Below are 21,482 nucleotides of genomic sequence, written 5' to 3'. Positions count from 1 at the left end.
AATATGTACTAGAAGCACAAACTCAGAAGACCAGTACCAGCAGAAATATCACAGCAACAGTGATCTATAAAAACAGAATGTCAATCAGAGCTTTGGCTATTTTAATACAAGATGCTCAGATGAATTTGAAACTTTCTGAAAATTTTGACAAGATGCTTTTGATGTCCTTACCTCTGTGTAATTCATTGTGTCATTTAGAAACATCTGTAGTTTCAGTCTGCGTTCTTGGAGACTGAGAGTATTCTTAGAGTTTAGTACCTTGCTGGAAAAAGTTGTTGATTTTTGAGACAGCTGTCCATAATGTTGATGAGTAAACCAGAAGCTGGGATCACTTATGAAATCTGAAAGTCTTTTGTATGTCAATTCCTGACACAGTGACCCTATTTCGAGAAACAAAGACTGACTTCATTCTCTGACAATGGATAGAACAAATGAGGGACTGAAGCCATTTTAGGAAATGGCTATCTTGGGAAAACTGTCAGAAAGAAATAGACATCTAAATTTAAAAACTGAGTAGTTTTAATATTTTTCCATGACTTCCAAACAACATTAGTACACATATGATCTGACAGACCCTTTCTGTTATGACCTACAAGGAGAACCCAGGCACGGAGTTACAAGGTGATATTAGTAGTGTCCATGTGCATCTTTGAAATGATAGACTGCAGCTGCTATGTGCAGGATCAACTGAACCTGGGCTGGGGACTGGGGCGGGAGGTTGATTTTGTTGTTGTTGTAACATCCAGCCAGCTGAAAAGAAGAAAGAGCTCAAGAGTTGCACAATGACTATTCATGACCTGGTCCATTTCAATCTTGAACATCTTATTTTAGTTTTTTTAAAAGAGACATTTATAAATCTTCTTGTCAAATGAAGATTTTTTGCATTTTATATTTAAGAGTATAAAAACATAGATTTTGGCTTATATCATATTTCTGTTACAAAGGACACTATCTAAAAATTATTCTCAGTGAAACTGACTTGGAAGAAGTATACATAAAAGGAAATGCTGTCTTCATAAAATAGGAATTCATAGCAAAACATTGTTTTAAATAAGGTCCTGATAGCAGTAACTTTCTCAGTTTTGGACATTTTTTCTAATCCTGCCTCTTGGAGCAGGGTAGCTGGGTATGAAGCTTCTCATGAATGAAGTGGCATCTTTATTGACTATGGAGACATAAAATGAGGATAAATACAGCCGTTTCCCCCTTGTAGTCAAGAAGGTGACATTTAATATGCCTTGAGACCCATTTCCCAAATAAGAAGCTAGGAAGTATGAGTAAAAATGTTTCAGTGGGGCCCATCTCCAAATATTTTCCCATTTTCTGTGGTCCTCCTTCCAAAATGTCAAGGTGTTTAACACTTCATTTTGCTTTGTCTGGAAGTCAAGAGTAAAGAAGTTTCTCCACAGACTCTGCAAGGAAAGATGAACTACGCATTGTTGGCATGCCCAGTTGAGCCTAAATCCTTCCATAACTTCACTCTTCATCCTTGTGAGAAGCCTGTCCAAACTGTAACAGAAATGTGTTCCCGTACACTCCCTTTCTTTCCTGTTGGCTGGCCCTGCAGAGAGGAAGCATTTCCCATGATGATTTTGAATATTCAGAGCCACCAAGGGGGACACAGCTGGGCACAGAGCATCCCTTTCACCCCAGGAGCCTCTCTCCTTCCCTGGCTCTTTATTATACCCCTTCTGCTTCCTTTACCCTCAGGAAGCCAGATGTTTTTAAAGAAGAAGGGACACAGAGCTTCCAGAACACTGCGGAGACAGGCCTACCAGATTGGTGAGCACCATTTTTAAAACACTTGGGACATTGAGGCACATGCATGCTCACAGGCAGGCTCGACTAGGTGTCTGTCAGTGCAGACCTTGGAGCATGGATTCTACCAATGGTTGCCATACAGAAGCAAATGGTGTTTTATTCTGTCCATTAAATAACACTGCCTTGTCAGTTAAGTTCTTATGCACCAGTGCACTGTAGACATACATGGCTCTACAACGTTGATAAAATTAAAATTCTGTTAATACCAAGAATGTTTACATTACTCGTCAGTAGCAGCAAACATCTTTATCCATCAAGGATTTTCCCTTTTAAAAATAGAGCAAATTAGGAAGAAACCTGCTTGAAGGTAGCAGTGGAGTACAACTCTAGGGAAGTCACTGTTATGACTCTTCAGTCATACCTGCATACTTGTTTTTTCCATTGCCGTGCTGATCATCTCTAAAGCAGGCTACCTTGAATGTTCATGAAACCTCTAAATTATCCACTATGCCTTTTCTCCAAAATATGTGTACAGCTATATACTAGGTCTTATTTAGGGGGATGGCTTAATAATATAGATTAATTTACAGAACTTGCCTCCTATCACAGACAGGACAAAGGGGCAGGAGTGATAACAGAGGGAGAGTAAACCACCTGTCATCTTCTCCATTAACAAACAGAAAAAAATAGTTTCTATAGTTTGATTCTTGTAGGAATTACAAATAGGCAGAAAAGTAATGAAAAACCTATCAAAGGCTAGTACCTGAAAACTGCACTCATGTGAGGATCCTCACTGAGGATTATGGGCCTATTTTTACAACATTTTAGATTAATGGGAAGAACATGATATAGACTGTCTGCTTTATCAGAAATTGCTCAAAAGCTGGAATCTACCAGCAGATGATCAACTTTGAATACCTCATACAAGTCTGTTCACATAGCATTGCCTAAATCTAGAGAACACATTAAATGAGCCTTTGGGCTCTCCTAAGCAGTGCTGGAGCAAGCATCAACAGAAGAACAGACCCTAGAGTAAAGCCTTACTACCCAAAGCATGAGCAATAACGTGTTTCCACTCACAGAGCAGGAGACAATACAATGGGCATTTTCTTACACTAAAACATCTTTATACTTGAAGGAATATAGTCCAGTATTGTAGAGACAAATGAAGTTCTAGTTCCTTCCATTGACTAACAGCCGTCAAAAAATTGACTTGCTGGTCTCAAGCAGGGTAAGTTTCTGTTCCTTCTCATCACTTATTTCTAATGAACTGTAGTTTACTCTTCTTGGAGAATTTGTATTATGTTTCAGTAAGCAAAAATTGATGTCATATTTCATTTGACATTTTCTAAAAAATAACTATTTGTTTTAAGATATAGCTGATGACAGGGAATTTTAAAAGGCCTTTTTATATTGTCTCTGACCCGTGGCTTCCAAGTCATTTTTCCTCTGGAGACAGACATTTTTCCAAGTGACTAAGTTATGGTTCTGTAAAAGGTAGAGCTTTACAGAGAAAACCTTCATTTTGAGGCATTGCCTTTTAGGGACTGCATTTCTACCTGTCATAGAGGCATCCATACTGTAGTTCAATAGCAGTTACACCAGTTTACAGGGGGATGAATTTACTTAAAATTCAGTTAAAATTTATTTACAATTTACTCTTACTTAAAATTGAAGCTAATGCTAAAAGAAAAGGTAAGAAATTCCATGATAACAATACCATATCACCATGTGTCAGGTTTTGTAACATTATTTGCTTTATGTAAGCAACTGGCACTAATTACATCAATCAAAATATTTTACTTTCAGTTATGTCAGTATAAGTAAATTCTCATATTTCATGAGTGCTCTGAAAGAAAGAACTGCAGAAACACATTTACCCTTCAGATTCACCAGTGCACTGTCATCTTTACTGATGAGCAATGTCTTTGGCATTGATTACTGTATTGTGTGGTGTAATCTTCAGTCATATTATTTCAACCTAGCTACAACTGTTGAATATTTTCCTTTCCAAAAGTGAAAACTTTTCAGTGAATCCATACAGATTCACTTCCTTCATAAGAAGAAAGATAAAATAGAAGCTATTATCTTTACCAATGAAATCCCATCCAACTTCTCAGAAGAACTAACGGATTTCTGGTAAGTATTGGGATAAGGTTCATTGTCCTCAGCCAGTAAAAGAGCCAGGTATAATTTATTAGATAATGCAAACCAGCAGTTCTCAGGCTGCTTCTTACATTCAGTGGACACACACTACCCTGGATTTAGAGTGGATAAAGTGCTCACGGGTTAGTACAATGGCACAGCACCTGAAGACAACTGTTATCAAAGCTCTGGTCCTTTTCTTTCAGTATTGATGAAAAAAATCACTACAGTTCACAAGCAAATGCTTGCACATGAATGTACACAAGCAGCAGGCAGGAATGCGGTACAGGACCCAACCATCAGCAATGTAACAGCTTCATGTGGAATGTGCTCCACAGCACATGAGCACCTGGCTGTTACAGAATGGGACCTTTTCCTGTTACACTCCCATTGCTATCTCTGTTTATAAGCTGCTCTTTTATCATTCTGACATATATATGAGTGGGAGTCTTCTGAAACAGTTCATGAAAACAGTGGAGTAAAGTATGTTATCATCCACATAGAAAAAGTTGAAGGCATTAGGCAGATTTCATGGTAACTTCAGCAAAAGAGTTGAAGACCTCTAATCAAAGTCTTTCTGAGTTCATAAATATAAACATGAAAAACATTACACTGCAAAATAGTGTTCTTATTACAGCACCATCAATTAAAGGAGCAGCAAAAAGTAACAAAGACAAACCCTTTTATGTTGCTATCAGATAGACAAAACTTACATAGTCATGTTGAACAAGCCAAAAGCTACTGTAATTATTCCAGCTTTCCTCACAAGCTGGCCTATATTCTTAGAGAAAACATATTGCATCTGTTCAAAGTGATCCAGGGAAATACCACAGAAGGTAGAAGGAAGAAACATTATGAGAACATGATGAAATACACTGGAGAATTTTGAAACAAATACAGTTTCAGAAGAGTGCCCATATGTTCCTACATACATCATCAAAATCGGATCAGCTTCTGCTTTAGAGAACCATACCAGTCAAAACACAGAATTCCTATTACATTCAAATATTCATTCATTGAATTACGTTCACTGAAATGCATTCAATATTAGATTCTACAAAAGTTGGGTTTTAGTTGGCTAAACCTAATATGGCATGTAAACACTACTGTGCATCCTGCAGATTACTGATATGCAAAATATTCCTCTTGGCCATGAGGTGAGAAGTGGGTGACAGACTTTGTATTTATGCCCAGCTGCATTCATCTATTCATTTTGAAATCTGTCACCTCAACTGAATGAGCACAAGAAGAAAAATGAGAGTTAATCATAAAGGATCAAATCCATATCCCATCTTTCCTCAAACAGCAATGTCATTGAGCCTGATGAGATCTCTGAGTACAATTAAGTACACTCTCTTGGGTTTTTTATGAAAGTTTTGCTTCAGTAAATTCTTTGTTGTTTTGGAGGTGTTTCTTTTTTTTCTGATGTAGAACTAGAAGTTTGGGATCTTGGCATACGAGGGGAATTTCTAGCACGTCCTGTACCTTTGTTAAATCTTTTTTTCTTCTGGGAGATTTGTTTAGCAGAAAAGAGACCTCATAAAATGCAAAACTAGCACAAACCACTGTTTCCCATTGGTGTGGGCATGGCCAGGATGTGCTAAACTCAGAGTACCTGCAGATGGCACATAGGCTTTTGACTTTTACAGTCAACTGTTGTAGTTTAGAGGAGCAGCTGGTCTACTTTGGTCTTTGTGTGATTGGTGTAGCATCACTGCTGACACTTCAGTTTTCACTATGTGTCCAGGAATCTGTAGTTCCTCTGAATCTGTGAGGAATCATGTGTGAAGGGGTAATTATTTCAGCATATAATTGAAATACTTGAGATGCTTTCAAATAAAGTAAAACAGTCAGCAAGAAAGGTTACCCAGCTCTGCTTTTGTACACTTCTGCATGCATCTGGTGCATTATGGTGCATGCCTATCTTTCTGTATCTGTGTCCAATATATCTGTAAAGCACTCAGGTTTAAGGTGCTAACTGTGATGGTTTGCATGCACAGATTTTGCAAGTACAGGTTTCCAGAAGACCTGGGTTTATAAAAGCCTGGGCTGATGCATGGAAGAGTATGACAATCACAAGTGTTTCTATTAGTCACCCAACAGTAATAGCCGTATATGGCAATGAACAACAAGGACTGGAAACGACTGTCAGGTAATGAGGTTAATTTGAATGAATGAGACTACTGTGGCAAAGAACTTGGTGGAGATGGTCCTGGAAATTAGTAATGAGCTATGGATTTTGTACTGTGACAATGGCTTGATAAGTCAGCCCTAACTAATTGTTCCAGTTCAATTTTACAGGGATCACTCAGTTTACTGCAGAGTGGTAGGTGATGCAGATCACCATTTGTTGTTATTTGTTTTCTAAATTAAATTATAAAACTGAGCCGTTTAATTGCATGTATCAAACTGCTGGTGTTAAGGGTTGTATCACAGAAGAGGCTGACAGATTTATAATTAATGACAGTGAAGCACAACAATGGGATCAACAGAAGTGAATTAGACGTTGATTTCTATTTGAAAGAGAAGATTACACTGTAATTTAGGGTACTTCAAAATGGCACTTAAAAGAGAATTCTTTGGTCTTGACTGTACTGTAGCTATTTGAGAGAGATAAAGGAAAAAATCTTCTACATGGTTGATGTCTATTTTAATGAGGTTTGCATCATTTTCTTGTTCAAGCTCTTAAGCTCCTGTGTATCTTTTCAGTTCAAAGACAGCTCAGTAATCAAGCGCTGCATAGCAGTTTTCCACAAACTAGCTTCGATAATCAGAATTTTTCATGAAACCAGAAGGTGTTCCTATTCTGGTATACTGCCATCCTGCAAGCCCTCTCTGCAAATTAATGAAATCAAGTGGCATGTCAACTGCAGTGTCATGCATCTGCTTACTGGATTCTATGCATGCTGCTGCCACTGTACAACAGATCCCCTCCAACTATTTTCCAGATTGTACTGCTCATTCTGTTCCATAAAACTGAATAATGAGGGTCAGGAAATTGAGGTAGTAAAATAGATACTGTTTATCAGCCTGGCAAAATTAGCAGAGAATATCAAAATATACTTAAAAGTACATGGACTCTTTATGCAAAGCATTATGTCTGCAGCTTCAAAAGTATATGTACAATACCCATAATATTTGTGCAGACAATCTGCTGTAGATGGGGCTTTCTCCTTTTGAGAGAAAGTTTGGATTTCTGCTTACTTACCTATATGAATAGTTTCGTAAACAGTACATAATCCTTATAGAACAAATTTTCTTAGTTGTATTTATAGAAGACGCTAAGATATGATCTGAAACATAGAGTATAATTTTTTTAATCAATTGCAACATGTTAGAAAAGCACACTCTGTTCTTATACACAGCACACACTGTTCTTGCACACAGTGTCACTCTGACTTTGAAAATCACCAAATGAAACAGAATAGTTTTGCCATCGGGAAATGAGACTTCCCATCAAAATCTACTTTACATTGATTAAGGTATTCAGCACTGTATTTGAGCACCTGTTACAGTTCTGTCCATGAAGGAAAAAAATTCAAGAATAGCACTTTCATAAGACATTTTAAAGGATTTATCGTAGTAAATTAGACCATTAGTCTAGCTAATCCAGTATCCTGCCCCTAGCAATGGCCAGGGCTTCAGAATATAGCTACTGATTGGTACCTGCTCAGTGAGTGTTTTTTTTCTCAACATCGTGGTGATTTGTCACAGGCCTTTTAGAACAATCTTGTCCTGTTATGCTCAGATGCCAAAGTTATTTTGTCTATTCTTTCAGAAGTTAATAGTCTTCAATTATTTATTCCATGTGGATCCAAAGGAGAAGCTGCTCATTGTTACACAACAAATGAAACAAGAAGTAATATCTTGTTATCTGATTATATCAAATATGTGTTAATATGCAATTCTGCATTAAATCAACTAAAGGCAAACAAAATATTTGCTATGGTGTTGATTGAAGATTAGAGCCGGTGACTCCTGTAAGGCGTGTTTTGTGTTAATGGCAGAGTCATGCAGCTGCCAGCCTCAAGTAGGATAGAAAGTTAGACAGACCTCAGTGACAAAAAAAAAATATACCAAATATGGCAAAAAGAGCGAAGCCTTCTGTCAAGGCGAGGGAGGGAATTCTGTAAATAACTTCCTTTCTTCAGAATGAAAACCAAGCTAACATAATCATTCAGTTTATTACAATAAAATTTCTATCATATCTTTCATTTTGGAAGAATTCAATGCATTTTGTAACTATTGAAAGGTGATATGCAGTGCTATTGGTTGGATAAAGTCTTAGTGGTAGAATTTTTAAATGTCTTGCATTATAGAGATGGTAAAGAAAGGGATATATTATACAGGTCATTGTACTGGAAATGCTAAAAAAATGCATCAAGTACAGTAATCTTCAACTTTTTACATGATGTGATAAAAAAACTGTATGATGAACTACTCCAGTGGTATGCTACCTCATAAAGAAGGGGGTGAATTGAGCCCTCACCTGTTTTGAGTTTGGGCTTATTTTGGGTTTTTTTTTAATTTGTTAAGTAATGTTATATATATACACACACATACATATATTCAGTATGTAAGTAGGAGCACTTCCATTCAATTTAACTTTAACAATAGTTAAATATAGACTTGTTTGCTTTTTGCTGTTCCTTCCATTATTCTCAAACCAAAACCAAAAGCAAGCACACTTCATAATCCAGAATTAGGATGTCCCCAGACAGGTGGCCTTGCTACCTATGAATAACTTTTAAATAATTAAGCAAAATAAAATTAAGCAGCCTGGAGCAAGCTCCAGATAAGGTCCTCAGCTGCACCATAACCTGAGAAAAATAAACTGAAAGCAGTCTTAGCCTAGTAATAGTGCCATGAGTGACTGTCATTGAGCTTCAGGAAGGCCTATATCGATCAACCTGTGTAATGAATACATATTCCTTGCTGCATTACAGTCTGTACCCTCATTGTCAAGGATTAAGGAATACTTAGATCTTGAGAGACTTCTCCTATTACAAACTCTATAATAATCTTAAGCAATATCTTATTACATCCAGATTACTACTTAGACCATCAATATGAAACAATTGGTTCTGAAGAAGACACTGACAGTAGCCAACAAAAAACTTGCTTCTTTCCTCTTGCCTTCAACAACTAGTGAAGACTTGTGCTGGTGTTTGGATAAAATGGTCCTGAGATTCCAGAAGGGGAGCTGAGAAAAAGTCTCTGTTTGCTAAAGAGCAAATAAGGAGATGGTTTTGCTTGAGTTCATACATTTTATACTTTTTCCCAAAATAAACAGAGTTCCGCTATTCATTATAGGCCATTTAGAGTATCCAAGATAGCCAGTACGCTAAACAGAAGTCATGGAAGCATGCCACAATATCTGTAGCCACTGTTTCCTTTAAAAAAATGGTAGTGTATAATTAAATCTGGTTGATTGCAGCCTACACTATGGCACCAGCAATCTGCCCTTCTTTCTGCTATAGTTTGCTGCCTTCCTCTTAAAAAGTAATATGACCCTAAAGAGTGGATGTAACCCAACACAAATAGAGAAGTTTTGCAGGATAACCACACTGTGATGCCAAAGAAGATGCTGCATCAGTCACTGGACCTGGTGGAGAAAGGGTCGGGAGTCTTTCTGCCTGTAAGGCATAACCAGGGCAGAGGACACTTGAGGGCCCTCTAGAAGGTGAAGAGTGTGCAGGGTTGCATGCACTTGAGATATCTACTCAGTGAGGGAGCGCAGTCTTTCTTGTGTCACGTAAATTGTAATGCCCACAGCACCACGTAATGCTACCTGCTGCTTTTTTTTTCACTAAACCGTGGGCAAAGCTGGGACACTCAGCTGGCCTTGCTGCAGAGCCCTCTGATGGAGAAGATAAAGGAATTACTCCCACTTTTCACTGGTGGAAGCTTGAAGTGGAGCCTTACTCCCGTTTTTGCACACATCAAATAAGCTAGACAGGTAGTACTGCAGCCTGCTTGGTGGCCAGTAATTTTCATGTTTCAGGTCCCTTTATGTGGCCCTGTCAGTTCATCTAAATCATAATTTGTATTGCTACATACTGTGCAAATTACATACTTTTAGACACTTGTATTAGTGTTCTTCAGTGCCAGTCTAAAGTATCCCACTGTTCCTGTTGCAAAGCTCTTAGAAAGAAAGGTGCCAAGCAGTGTAGTGTTCACTTAATGAGACTGCAGTTCTTGTCTTGAACAGAGCAATGTGGATTCTTAAGAAGGAAAAGATCTTATTTTATCCTAGAGCTGTATCTACTTCTTAAAATAAGTGTGTGTATATACATCTGTATGTGTGCACACAGACAGTTGCACTATAACTCGTAATAGTTTCATGCCACTAATCTGCTTGCCTGTTCTTTTCTGTAGCCCAGATGATTTACTGAATGCACTGAATGAGGGTATCAGCCGTGCTGATGTGATCATTACATCAGGAGGTGTATCTATGGGGGAAAAGGTATGCTAAATTTAAGTATGACTTGCTACAGTATATATAAGAATTTCAAGGCAGAGTCTGTCATCAGAGCTTCTACCTTTGTATTAATGTTTATTAAAAAGGGATCTTTTTTTGGAACACATAAATGTGAATTAATTAAGAAAATAGTCTTCAATGCTATCCTCATTCCCTTTGTTCTTGTTACTGTACTATAGTAGACGTAGTACAGCAGGGAAGATTTTAATTCTTGGTGTGAGTGATTGGCAAATGTGTTTTTATTTAAGGAATGGTTTATATAGTTATGATGAGGAAGGTGCTTGGTTAATAGCACACACAGGCAACAGACTTCTTTTTATTTTTAGAGCAGGTAAAATGTAGATAGAATAAAGCTACTTTGAAAGTACTTTGGAAAGCAACCTGAGTATATAAATAGCTCTTTCTTACTCAGCAGATCTATTTCCTGAATATGCCAAAGCTCTCTCTGTTACAAAAATAGTTTTATCACATTTTGCGCCTGTTAGTCCTACAGAGGCAGTACATACGAGACACAGTGAGCTGATATATTTGCCTTTTGAATCATTAACAGAATTGTTGATTGAGTTCCTGTTGGTAATCCCTGTGCCAAAACCATCAAAGAAAATAGGGATACACAGATGCTGGTGGGGCGTAGATGAACCTGCAGGACATTTATTAATCATGACTTATGCGAAGGAAAACTCAGATTACTTTTTGATCCCAGGCTGAATCTGTGAGTTTGGCAGGTAAAAGAAACATCTCTCCTTTTATAACTAACAGATACTAAAGACAGTCATTAGGAGATGGCAAACCTGAGTGCTGTTTTTGTCACTTTTCTGAGTAGAAATCATATTGTTGGATACGTCGTGAAAATGGGTAACTAGTTAAAGCAGTGCCAATTACTTTCAATCCGTTTTTGTCCTCGGTATTCCTAGAAAAATAATGAAGGACGAGTGCTGGTCTTTAAATTGGGAATGTAGTGAAATAGTGCAGACACAGGAGCACTAGGAAGTGACTGAACTGCTGAATGGTCTCACGGGCATTTATGCCTTCTGGCTCATTTCTCCCCAGTGTGAATTTGAGGCACCAGCTTAAAGTCAATAGGCTCTATATTCCACTGATGGTTAGTCCTCTATACTGCGCTTTCAACAGTTTTAATAAAATAACTGTGAATGTCCAAAAAGTAAATAGAAAATAAAAACAGGCTTAATGGAGTCAGTAATTGAGAATTCATGCCTGGCTGAAAAAAGTTACTGCTTTCCAAGTATTTGAACACACACACACACACAAAAAAAAAAAAAAAAAAAGGATAAATACAGGAAAACTGCAAGGGAGCTTCAGATTTACTGCTTCCAAAGTCTCTCTTCACAGATGACTGTTATGTCCTGTGTCTTTAATCTCACTACACACAACAGACAGGAAACTACATCTTTGAGCACAGCAATTTTCAATAAAGACTAAATGAGTAATTCAATTTGTTTTAATAACTGGATCGATTGTGTTTATGCAAAATCATTTAACTTGAATTAATGCACAAGCCACCCACAGTTTTTCCTTTCTAAGGACTATTAAAACCAACCACTGTGAATTAGACCGTGTCCCCAAGAAATTATAATAATTACAGTATCCTGGAAAACTATGATTTCTACAGTACAGTATTGATTTCAAAAGTACTAGGAGATCTCTATCTCTACTGCTAGATAGCTTCCATGGCAAAAGTTAAATAACTTGATGATTTTAAGTCTTAACTTTGAACGATAAAAGCTTTTTTCCATCTTTGATATAGAGAATGTTTTAGTAGTAGGTATTTGTGGGGTCCTCTAAGATTCTGATGCTGCAGCTGACTTTTAAGTAATATATTACTATGTCCTCGTGGAGTCAGGTTTGGCACCTAAAATGAGTCTGTTCTTCACCTCTTCTTTTTGAAAATACTTCTTTCAAATAGTGGAAATTCCCCACTGGACTGTAGCACTTTTGGGATATGAAAAGTCTTTCATCTTCACTTGATATTAATTGATTGCTTTGAATGCTTAGATGATGTAAGCCACTTCGATGTTACTTAATTGATTTTCTTTTTTGAATTTAAACAGGACTATCTTAAACAGGTGCTGGATATTGATCTTCACGCACAGATTCACTTTGGCAGAGTTTTTATGAAACCAGGGTAAGAAATTTTTCTACTTAGGCAGCATAGATGGAGGTTATATTGGGCCAAATATCCTATATAACTGCTTCAGTAGATTTCAGTTTTCCAAATATACTATAAACCATATGGTAGATAGAAATGGGAAAAGGAGCAAAATCAGTCCTATTCAGATTAGTCATTGTCTTTATGGGTGAAATTGACTGTAACAGAGAGATTAGTTTTTATCAGTAAGAGATATTTCTCTGATAACTGTTGCAAATCAGGTTTGGGGATTTGGTGGAAACCAGTATAGTGTAAACATGGCCACAGTCTTCACTGTGATCACAGAGCTCAGATATTGACATTGTTATGAAATTACTAGGAAGTATAAGGACATTTAACTGCTGGTTTGCTTAACGAGCATCTCATTTCACTTCAAAATTTGCATAAGTCATATTCCTACAAAAAGCAATTTCTTGAGAGGTGGAATGACAGCTAATTTACAAAGTTTTATCTAACTGGCATATTAAACATAGTAATTTTAAAGTAAATATATCCTTTATATGTTTAGTTTGCCTCAGAAAACTGTTTCAGCATTGCTTTCCTTTGCTGTAGCACTGCTAATTAATGAGTCTGGAAGTGTACTTTGTAGAGAAAATTAAAACTACATGTATTGAAAATAGTTCCCTTTCACAGTACAGTAGCAGAAAGATATCTGCAGCTCTGCCTCACTAAGCATGGAGTGCAGTTTGTTTGCAAACTAGGTTGGCACAGTCCAGTAACACAAGGCCAAGTGCAGCTTTGAGGAATGATTCCTGTAATCGTTGCCAGGGAGCAGAACATGAAGTGGGTGTTTGCTGTGAAAGTAGACAAATACTTTTACTGTCTCTGCATACAATCCAGTAAAGAACTGCACATGGGTTTGGTGCTTGTGCTGCTACTACCACCACCGCCCTTCCATAAAAGGAAAAAGTGAGCTGAAAGTGTGTTTCTTCCCATGCTGGATGTAACCCAGGCATGGAAAATACTCTCTGCTTCTGTCATACTGCTACAACCTGTGTGGTAAAGTCCCAAAAGTGGAATCTTGCACTCCAGCCTCTGCTGCTGACTAGAATGGATAACCCAATTTGCAGAATTCAGAATATTAAGTTCTGGTTCTGGCTTATCTGAAAGCAAATGTAATTCCTTCTTCTGGTGATCCCTCTGTAGACTTGTAGCAATAAACTTTTAATAACTAGCCAGAAAAGCTTTAAGAAATCTTATTTTCCCCAAACATTCATGTTCATTTTATGCCATAAGAAAGATATTTCGTACTGCTACCAAAAAATTCGGTCATCTAATCTTACTGAGAATGTAAGCACTCTCATTTTCATTGGCTGTACTGCAATAGCAAATAATGCGTTTCAGTTTTTATTAATTCTGTCTTAAAAGGCCTTAGGTATGAATTGTGATTACTCTATTGGGAAAAACTCCCTTGAGTAAGTTCCAAGAGCGAAGCCAGAATTTGTTTTGTATGCCTGTATTTTGATGTGCCACATGACTGCAGTGATGCCCACGATTTACCATTCTTCCACTTGGTCTGAAAATTGCTGAGCTAATGTAAGGTTGTATCTTATCTAGCAGCGCTGCCAGAAGGAAAGTACTGGAAGACTTTACCAATGATGGTGTTGAAATCTCATATGAGAATTCAGAGTTTCCAGTAAATATGAATTAGCAGTTGGATTTTTTTGTACCTCAGTTTGTGTACTAGTTATAAGATTTGGAGGTGTGGCACATAGTTGCCATTATGTTAAGAGACATTTTAAACCAGAAACTGCAAACACCAACTTCCCCTGGTAAAATAAAATACTGATTAGTCCTAGCAGATACAAAACCAGGTGGTAATGATCAAAGTGTGGCAACTATCATTTGCTAATCAGGTGATAGTTGTCAGCTGAAGATGAAGCCAAGGAACTCAGCCTAATTATTGCTCCTGTAAAGTATCATTTCTAATGTTTAAAAGGATGAAATTAACATCGGTATATAGAAAAGGTTTTTTTAATCAATGAGTCCATTTTCTTTGCCAGTCATATTGTTGAGTCATCACATTACTGTCCTATTTGTATAACTGTAATAACCCTGATAATGAGTCATTAAAGATCACTCAGGAGCAGCTGTGAAAGGTAGAGTGAGTTCTTTACTTACAGACCTAGGTCTTACCTGACTGCAGCTCTGCCTGTGTACCTGAACCTGTTCATCTGCAGACTGACCAGCATTTGCTGCTCTAAAATACTGCTGTAGACAATGGAGTAAGGGAAATTAGAGTCCCAAATGTTACAAAAACAAATACAGCTCTTTAGCTGCCTAATTTCAGTATTACTTCTCTGTTAATTGGCTTCTAGCATGAAGACAGGATTTAGATTTTTGATTACTAGTTCATCTGCTCTTACATGTTTCCTCACCAGAAGCAAAATAGTATACTTAATATTTCGTAGCTGAATACCAAGAAAAACTAATTGTTCTATCATCACAAAGAGAGGATTATACCCCCAGCATGGAGTAAGCAGCAGGTGCTAATGAACTGCTGAGAGAGGTCCTGTTTTGTTTTCTTTTCAAAATGTTTTAAATAATAACATAATAATATTTAGTCAAAGTCTTGTGCAGATATTGAATAGCTTTCCTTTTCCATAGCCTGCCAACAACTTTTGCAACTCTGGATATTGATGGTGTAAGAAAAATAATCTTTGCGCTCCCAGGTAAGATATTTTGTGGATTACTTTTGTTGATGTGCATAGATGACAGACGTGAAACAGAATAGTGACATTTCACAGCAGCTATGTCTGGTGTTGGCATCCCTAAGGAAGGTACCTGTAAGGTCTTCCCAGAAAATTCTAGAAGAAACAGACTTATGGCGATATTCTGAGGAGTTCTTTCTTGTTCCTGTTCTCAGAATTTGCTGGTGTACAGGTCTTATGACTTCTTCCATCCAACAATTTCCTTGGGTCTTCTAAGTGGTACTATACAGGGGTGTGTTTTTCCTACAGGTCCTTCCACCTTCCCAGTTAATATTGAGTGCATGTAAGTCAGTGCACCCATTCTGAAGTATTGCAAATGGAGACAAAAACGAGGGAGTGCCAAGGAGCATGTCAAAAGACTTATTCTTTTTTGTCATGATTGTACGGTGGAACCAAAAGAGGGCAGCATCACTTTATCTCCTGAGTGCTGCGTCGGCTTGGGAAATCACTGCCTTCCAAATAAACATTTCCTTAAGGATCTGGGAACAAATCTCTACCATACTAAATCAGGAGGATTATTTATTCTTACTGCTTTGACTTTGCATGGATTTCTGACTACACAAGGAATCCTGTTCTTGATAAGCTGGCGGTTTTCAGATGTATCTCTAGTGCTTTTTCTCTCTCTTGGTTTAGTTGCTGCAGTACTTTTTCCTCCAGGGGAGAGATCAGTGGAGCATCTGTCTGATTGTAGTATTTAATTTAGAACTGTCATCTAGGGAAGTCCAGATGTGTAAGACAAGTGGTGTTTGACAGATGTTGATCATACACCTCTCTTGTGAGTCAACAGAAAATTTATAAATCAGTAGAATTCTCCTCAGAATTTGCACTAAAGCATTTTGCTACTCTGTTAGGGAATGGAAAGTTATTTTTCCATAGGTCTTGGAAACCTTAATCATGAATCAAGAGCCCTATCAGGTAGGACCTATACCTGTGCACAATAAACCCTGTCCTGGCCCCAGACAAATCTAGGCATAAGACAAAAGGCAATGGAGGAACAGAGGCAAATGCTGGGGCCTGAGGAGCATGGGGCAGTTCTGGTCAGAGCAGGATTTCAGCACCCCATCAGCCAGAGTGTAGCTTTCAGCAGGTGTACTTGCCACATGCCACTCCAGTCTTGAATGAAATGTTTCCTGTACGTAGCATGAAAAGCTCTTTAGAGTCCTTTAGAGTGCAATTGCTATAAGAACATGAGATCACTTTCAGCATTTCACAGAGTAAATCAAGAGTAAACCACCAACTGTTCTTTGTCCTACAGGCAACCCTGTGTCAGCTGTTGTCACCTGCAATCTCTTTGTTGTTCCCGCACTGAGGAAAATGCAGGGTATTCTGGATCCTCGGCCCACCATCATCAAAGCCAGGGTAAGAAGCTTGTCCTCTATTTAAAAATTCTCTCAAGATGTTGAAGCACAGCTCTTCGGGCTCTGAAGGGCTGTCTTGTTTGGGAAATCTGAGCCTTAGACTAATTCTAGCAAGTTGAAGGAAGTTCACACAAAACAGGGGTACATTCTCAATCTCTGTTAATGGCGATATTCAGTCCCACAATTTCTAGGAGTTGGATGGCCATCTAATGGAGCAAGATACACCGATGCAGAGGCAACCATTTGCCGATCAGGCAGGAATGACACTTTACTGTTTAAAAAACCATTTGTTTTAACCTGTGGTAAAAAATGCAGAGTAATCTGGGAATACCTAAAGAGTTGGATAGTTCTGTATTAGCAATAGAAAATACAAACTGTAAAGCCTTTCTGTTCTTGAGTTATTTATATAAGTAACCCACATGACCCCCACCCTAAGCAATATAAATCCCTTAAGCTATTCATTTCACTCTTGTAAGAAATCATGGCCATTGTAACTGTTTAATATAGATTTGAGGCATGTTATTATAATGTATTATTCTATCTTTGATTCAAATAAAGTACCAAGGAACACATTACCTTTTATAGTTTTCCTAGTGTTCTCCTACTCCTTATCACGTCTCTTGCACCTCTTCAGGCATCCAGATTTTTCTTTATCTCACAGCTAAAATATTCTGAAACAGAGAGCAATTTATAGTGACCATCACTTTTGCATGAATTTTCCAGTGTGTTCCATTAAATTCCATTGTGAACCATCCCGTGTATGTCTTTTCATTTCAAAGATTGGCCATTTCCCTTTTGTCAAAGCTAGCAGGATTTTGAATGAGAATAAATTTTTTATCTTTAATGCAGTGTAATCTAGAGGCCAAAAATGGTAAAGCTTTTTCCCAGAGAAATACTACCTTTAAATTCCCAGTAAAGGAACAGCTTTGGAATATTCCACTTAATGAACGTAGACTTCATCACACACTCTGATATTATAATATCACAGTCGTATTTCCTTTAAATACTGCAGTCCCTACCTTCTACAGCTTTTGATCTTGCACTAGACACCATCAGACCTCAAAATGCAAGTTTTTGAAAAGACTGTTTTTAAGGAAAAATAATTGAGCAGGTTATTCCATTATCTTAGACAGTGTGATCTGATGCCTCACATTTTCATCCTTTCTCTGCTTCTACAGTTATCATGTGATGTAAAATTGGATCCCCGCCCGGAATATCATCGGTGCATACTGACTTGGCATCACCAAGAACCACTACCTTGGGCACAGAGTACAGGTTAGTGCCCAGTCACACAGACTGGCAGACACACTCACACAGGTCCTTGCCTTCCTATATATACCTCTAAAACCAACCAAGCATGTGTACGTGTTTTTTCATATAGCCTTCCTTAGGCAGACTGATTTGTTGACATCCTTGTGCACATGCATACATGTACCTTAGTATAAAATTCAGTCATGGTTTATAAACTTAACCATCGAAGCTTCCTTTATCTGAATAACCTGACTTTATACACACACAAAATACACCTGTATGCTTGCATATGTGCACACCTTTTTGTCAGCATCCGCCCATGCTTACTTGCACTCACAGGCACATTTGTTTACTTTTGTTCTTGTGCCTGTACTAAACAAACACAAGTTGGAGCATAGGTAGGAACAATACAAATTAAAAAAGTGTGATTCTAGCTGAACTGGAAAAGTAGAAGAGATAGCTGAGGCTATATATATTCTCTTAAAGCCGACTAAGACTTTTATTAGTCATGTTTGCCACCTAGGGATACTTCTGGATACTCAGCTGCAGTTGAGGTAAATAGTATATTTGAATACTTTTATAGCTGTGTACTGCTAGAAGACTGACTCTGCCAGTTTCTCAAGAGATTCAGGTCCTTGTATTTTTGCTACATCCAAATTGTTCAATACAAAGCATTATAGACAAATCTCCACAGGGAAAACATTAGCTCAAATGCATCTTACTGTTTACTCAGAGAAAGTTCTTACTATTGACTCACAAGATCACACAGCCTCTGACATATTTCCAGGTGTAAGTCAAGGTATTACTTAGATCTATAATGCTGTATTTGATTTAACTGTTTCATTGTGCACCTCTTCTTTCCTTACACAAGCAGACTATCTGGAATGATTTCTCTGTCAGTCTGGAAGTTTGAAAACCAAGAGCATGACTTTATTGCGTTTTCATTTTTTGTCAGTACTACCAATATGATACTGTTTATCTTTGGGACATGTTGTGAAGCTCAGTGTCCCAAAGAAACCCATTCTTTTGAGGCGGTACATGTTGCGCATTTACACAGCTGTCCACCATAACAGGCTCCAACTCTAGGATTCTGCTGAAAAATGTGAAGTCCAAGTGAAGGTTTCCAATTCCTCTTTTATTAGTTCTCAGGTTATAGCTTGAGCTGGAGAGGAACCCCTACCCCACATCATGCCCTCCAATTATACCCGTCCCACCCAGCACCCCATCCCCAAGTCCAATCACTTAATTCTGGTCAGTGGTCTCTTGATTTCATACTGGTTTTCTTTGTCACTGGGCTGGTCTTCTACTGAAGTTACCTCATTCGCTTGGAATTTTTTCCTGGTCCTTATCTTTTTCGTTCTGCTCACATATGGATTCAGCTAGTTCTGTTTTAGTAGCATGACTTTTATCAAAAAGTTTACTGTCCGTCAGCTCTTACGGTCTAAGGCTTCAACTACTTTAGCTACCAGTTCTAAGCTACTAATGCTAAACAGGGCTATTCAGAGAGAAGAATACAGTTAATCAAACTTACTCAATAACAGTATATTAAAAACATTCTGGACTGTGCTGGGTTTAGTCTGTACAATTGGAATTAGGTATACAAATTATATACAAAAACAAAGTAATTCTGATAGGATTAGAAATTCCAACAGGAAAGCAATTTACTATGACAAGATATGAGGTACAGATAATGTGGAAGTCTGGATAGGAAAGCAATTAGGAAAGCAAATGCGAGTTTTGAGAGCCAGAGTGATGAGAGGCTGAGTAATACTCTACAGAGTTCTGTTTCCATCCACCTTGGAACGGCGAGATCCCAGCTCTATGAATAAGTTAGCAACATGAACATCTTCATAAGAACAGCTCTTGTTTCCCACATGGTGTGTTGCAGCGTTTGAAACTAACTGAAAACTTAACTGAAATTTTTCTCTTGCTCTCCTGTAGGGAATCAGATGAGCAGTCGTCTGATGAGTATGCGCAGTGCCAATGGACTGTTGATGCTACCTCCAAAGACAGAGCAGTATGTGGAGCTTCACAAGGGGGAGGTGGTGGATGTCATGGTCATTGGAAGGCTATGATGTCACCAACAAGAGCGAAGCTTTGATGCATGTCCACATATCATTGACTGTATCCTGTAATATGCAACGGCACAGCTAGTTTTTCTGATTTGGATAAAAGTTGATCAGTATAGACAACATCTTGAATTATATTTCAAATGGAATTTAAATAAATACCTTTTAAAAAAACTTTAAAACAAATCTTAACAAAGAAATTTATTCTGATTATATCAAAGCAACTTTTTTCTTTCCTTGCAATTGCTTTGTGTGTTCAATGCTAGTTCTAATAGCGGTAGCTTTTAGTAGACAGCAGTAGGTGCCTGCAGAACTTGTGTTTTTTCTCATCTTTAAGATACAACTACTTATGCTCTTAAAACAAGGCTGTCTGCTTATTTATACTAGCGTAGACAACACTTGGATTTCCCTTATTAGTATGCTTCATAACCGCTTCACAGAGAGCTTCTGCTTGTTCTTTATCTTGTATCTCGTGTTGATGTGCACAGTGCCAAAAGCAGAGTGGCTGCACTGGGAACCCAATGAAGCCCCGAGGTTTTCTCACCTCGCTGCGCATTCAGGGATCTCTCTTGTCCCGGCAGCCACCCAGCTCAGTACTCTTGGGCAGTAACTGGATACCTTTTATTTCAACAAACAAAAAAATTGCTTCCTTAAGTGCTGACAGCCTTTTTAACCAATACATTTAAAAATGTACAGAACTAAAAACTAAAAAAAATCAAAGACTGATCTTGTACAGATATTAGTGTTACCAGCATTCGTGTGGAAATTAAATGAGCAAAGAAATAAAACTAATGTTAAACAACTCTGTACCATAACATTTTCTGTAATGATATTGAAACTTAAATGAATAAAAAAAAATCCTCAGTCATTATTTAAAATTTCACCTGTTTAGCCTTGTTGTTTGAACCAAAAAAATAGTGGTTTAAAAGGGTATTTGGGGTGGGGGAAGAGGACAGGAAGGAAGGGAAAATAATATATGGAATCTAGGGCCTTCCCTCATGTACAATATCACAAGTGAACTGAAAACACAGAGTGAGCTCTCTCTCACTCATCTCCCAAGGGGCAAAATGGAAGCAGCATTTGGGAGGTTTTACAATTGGACTAGTCAAAGCTGGAGAATACTTTTTTTTCCCATGTAAATTGCATAGCAGTTGCAAACAGCCCTTGTGCTGCACTGTGTGGGATTAAATAGAGCATTCTTTTTTTTCTTTTTAAATGAGACTCTCTTTTTGTTACTGGGACTATTCAGCCCTCACCAGATTATGTGTTTTGGTAATTTCACATTTCGTCTGGGATTAAGACCATAGCAGTGCCCTACAACACCTTGCTTCTTGGAGTTCATGGGTTAAATGATATCCCATCAACTCCATTCATGAAGCCAGAACATTTGTCCATAGTATTTTTTGAATACTTAGGGATGACACAGAAAATGGGTTTAAATCCTGACTGCCACAGTGGACCAGGGCTGTAGTTCTCTGATAACTGCAGAGGGCATCCCTGAGCCTGGTTTTAAAACCAAACTCTGCTGTGCAACAGCCT

General features: G+C 37.9%; 1 protein-coding gene across 24 annotated transcripts in view; it reads left to right on the top strand.

Moving 5' to 3' along the window:
• GPHN (gephyrin) overlaps window positions 1-20,826 on the top strand; it is a 303,549-nt gene extending 282,723 nt beyond the window's left edge. For 11 of the 24 annotated variants that reach the window (XM_074824459.1, XM_074824456.1, XM_074824453.1 and 8 more), the window contains 6 exons: window positions 10,285-10,372; window positions 12,457-12,530; window positions 15,162-15,226; window positions 16,521-16,624; window positions 17,802-17,898; window positions 19,816-20,826. In XM_074824459.1, coding sequence (XP_074680560.1) covers window positions 10,285-10,372; window positions 12,457-12,530; window positions 15,162-15,226; window positions 16,521-16,624; window positions 17,802-17,898; window positions 19,816-19,949 — 562 coding nt within the window. In that variant the 3' untranslated portion in view covers window positions 19,950-20,826. Of the gene's footprint in view, window positions 1-1,710; window positions 1,783-10,284; window positions 10,373-10,937; window positions 11,113-12,456; window positions 12,531-15,161; window positions 15,227-16,520; window positions 16,625-17,801; window positions 17,899-19,815 lie in introns of those variants that run through there. The other 13 variants (XM_074824449.1, XM_074824442.1, XM_074824447.1 and 10 more) reach the window with 4 other exon arrangements.
• The last annotated feature ends 656 nt before the right edge of the window (window positions 20,827-21,482 follow it).

Source organism: Strix aluco, chromosome 4, assembly GCF_031877795.1.
Source record: "Strix aluco isolate bStrAlu1 chromosome 4, bStrAlu1.hap1, whole genome shotgun sequence".
Classification (NCBI taxonomy): Eukaryota; Metazoa; Chordata; class Aves; order Strigiformes; family Strigidae; genus Strix; species Strix aluco.
The sequence above is the reverse complement of the archived record's forward strand: the minus strand, read 5'-3'. Positions and strand labels throughout refer to the sequence as shown.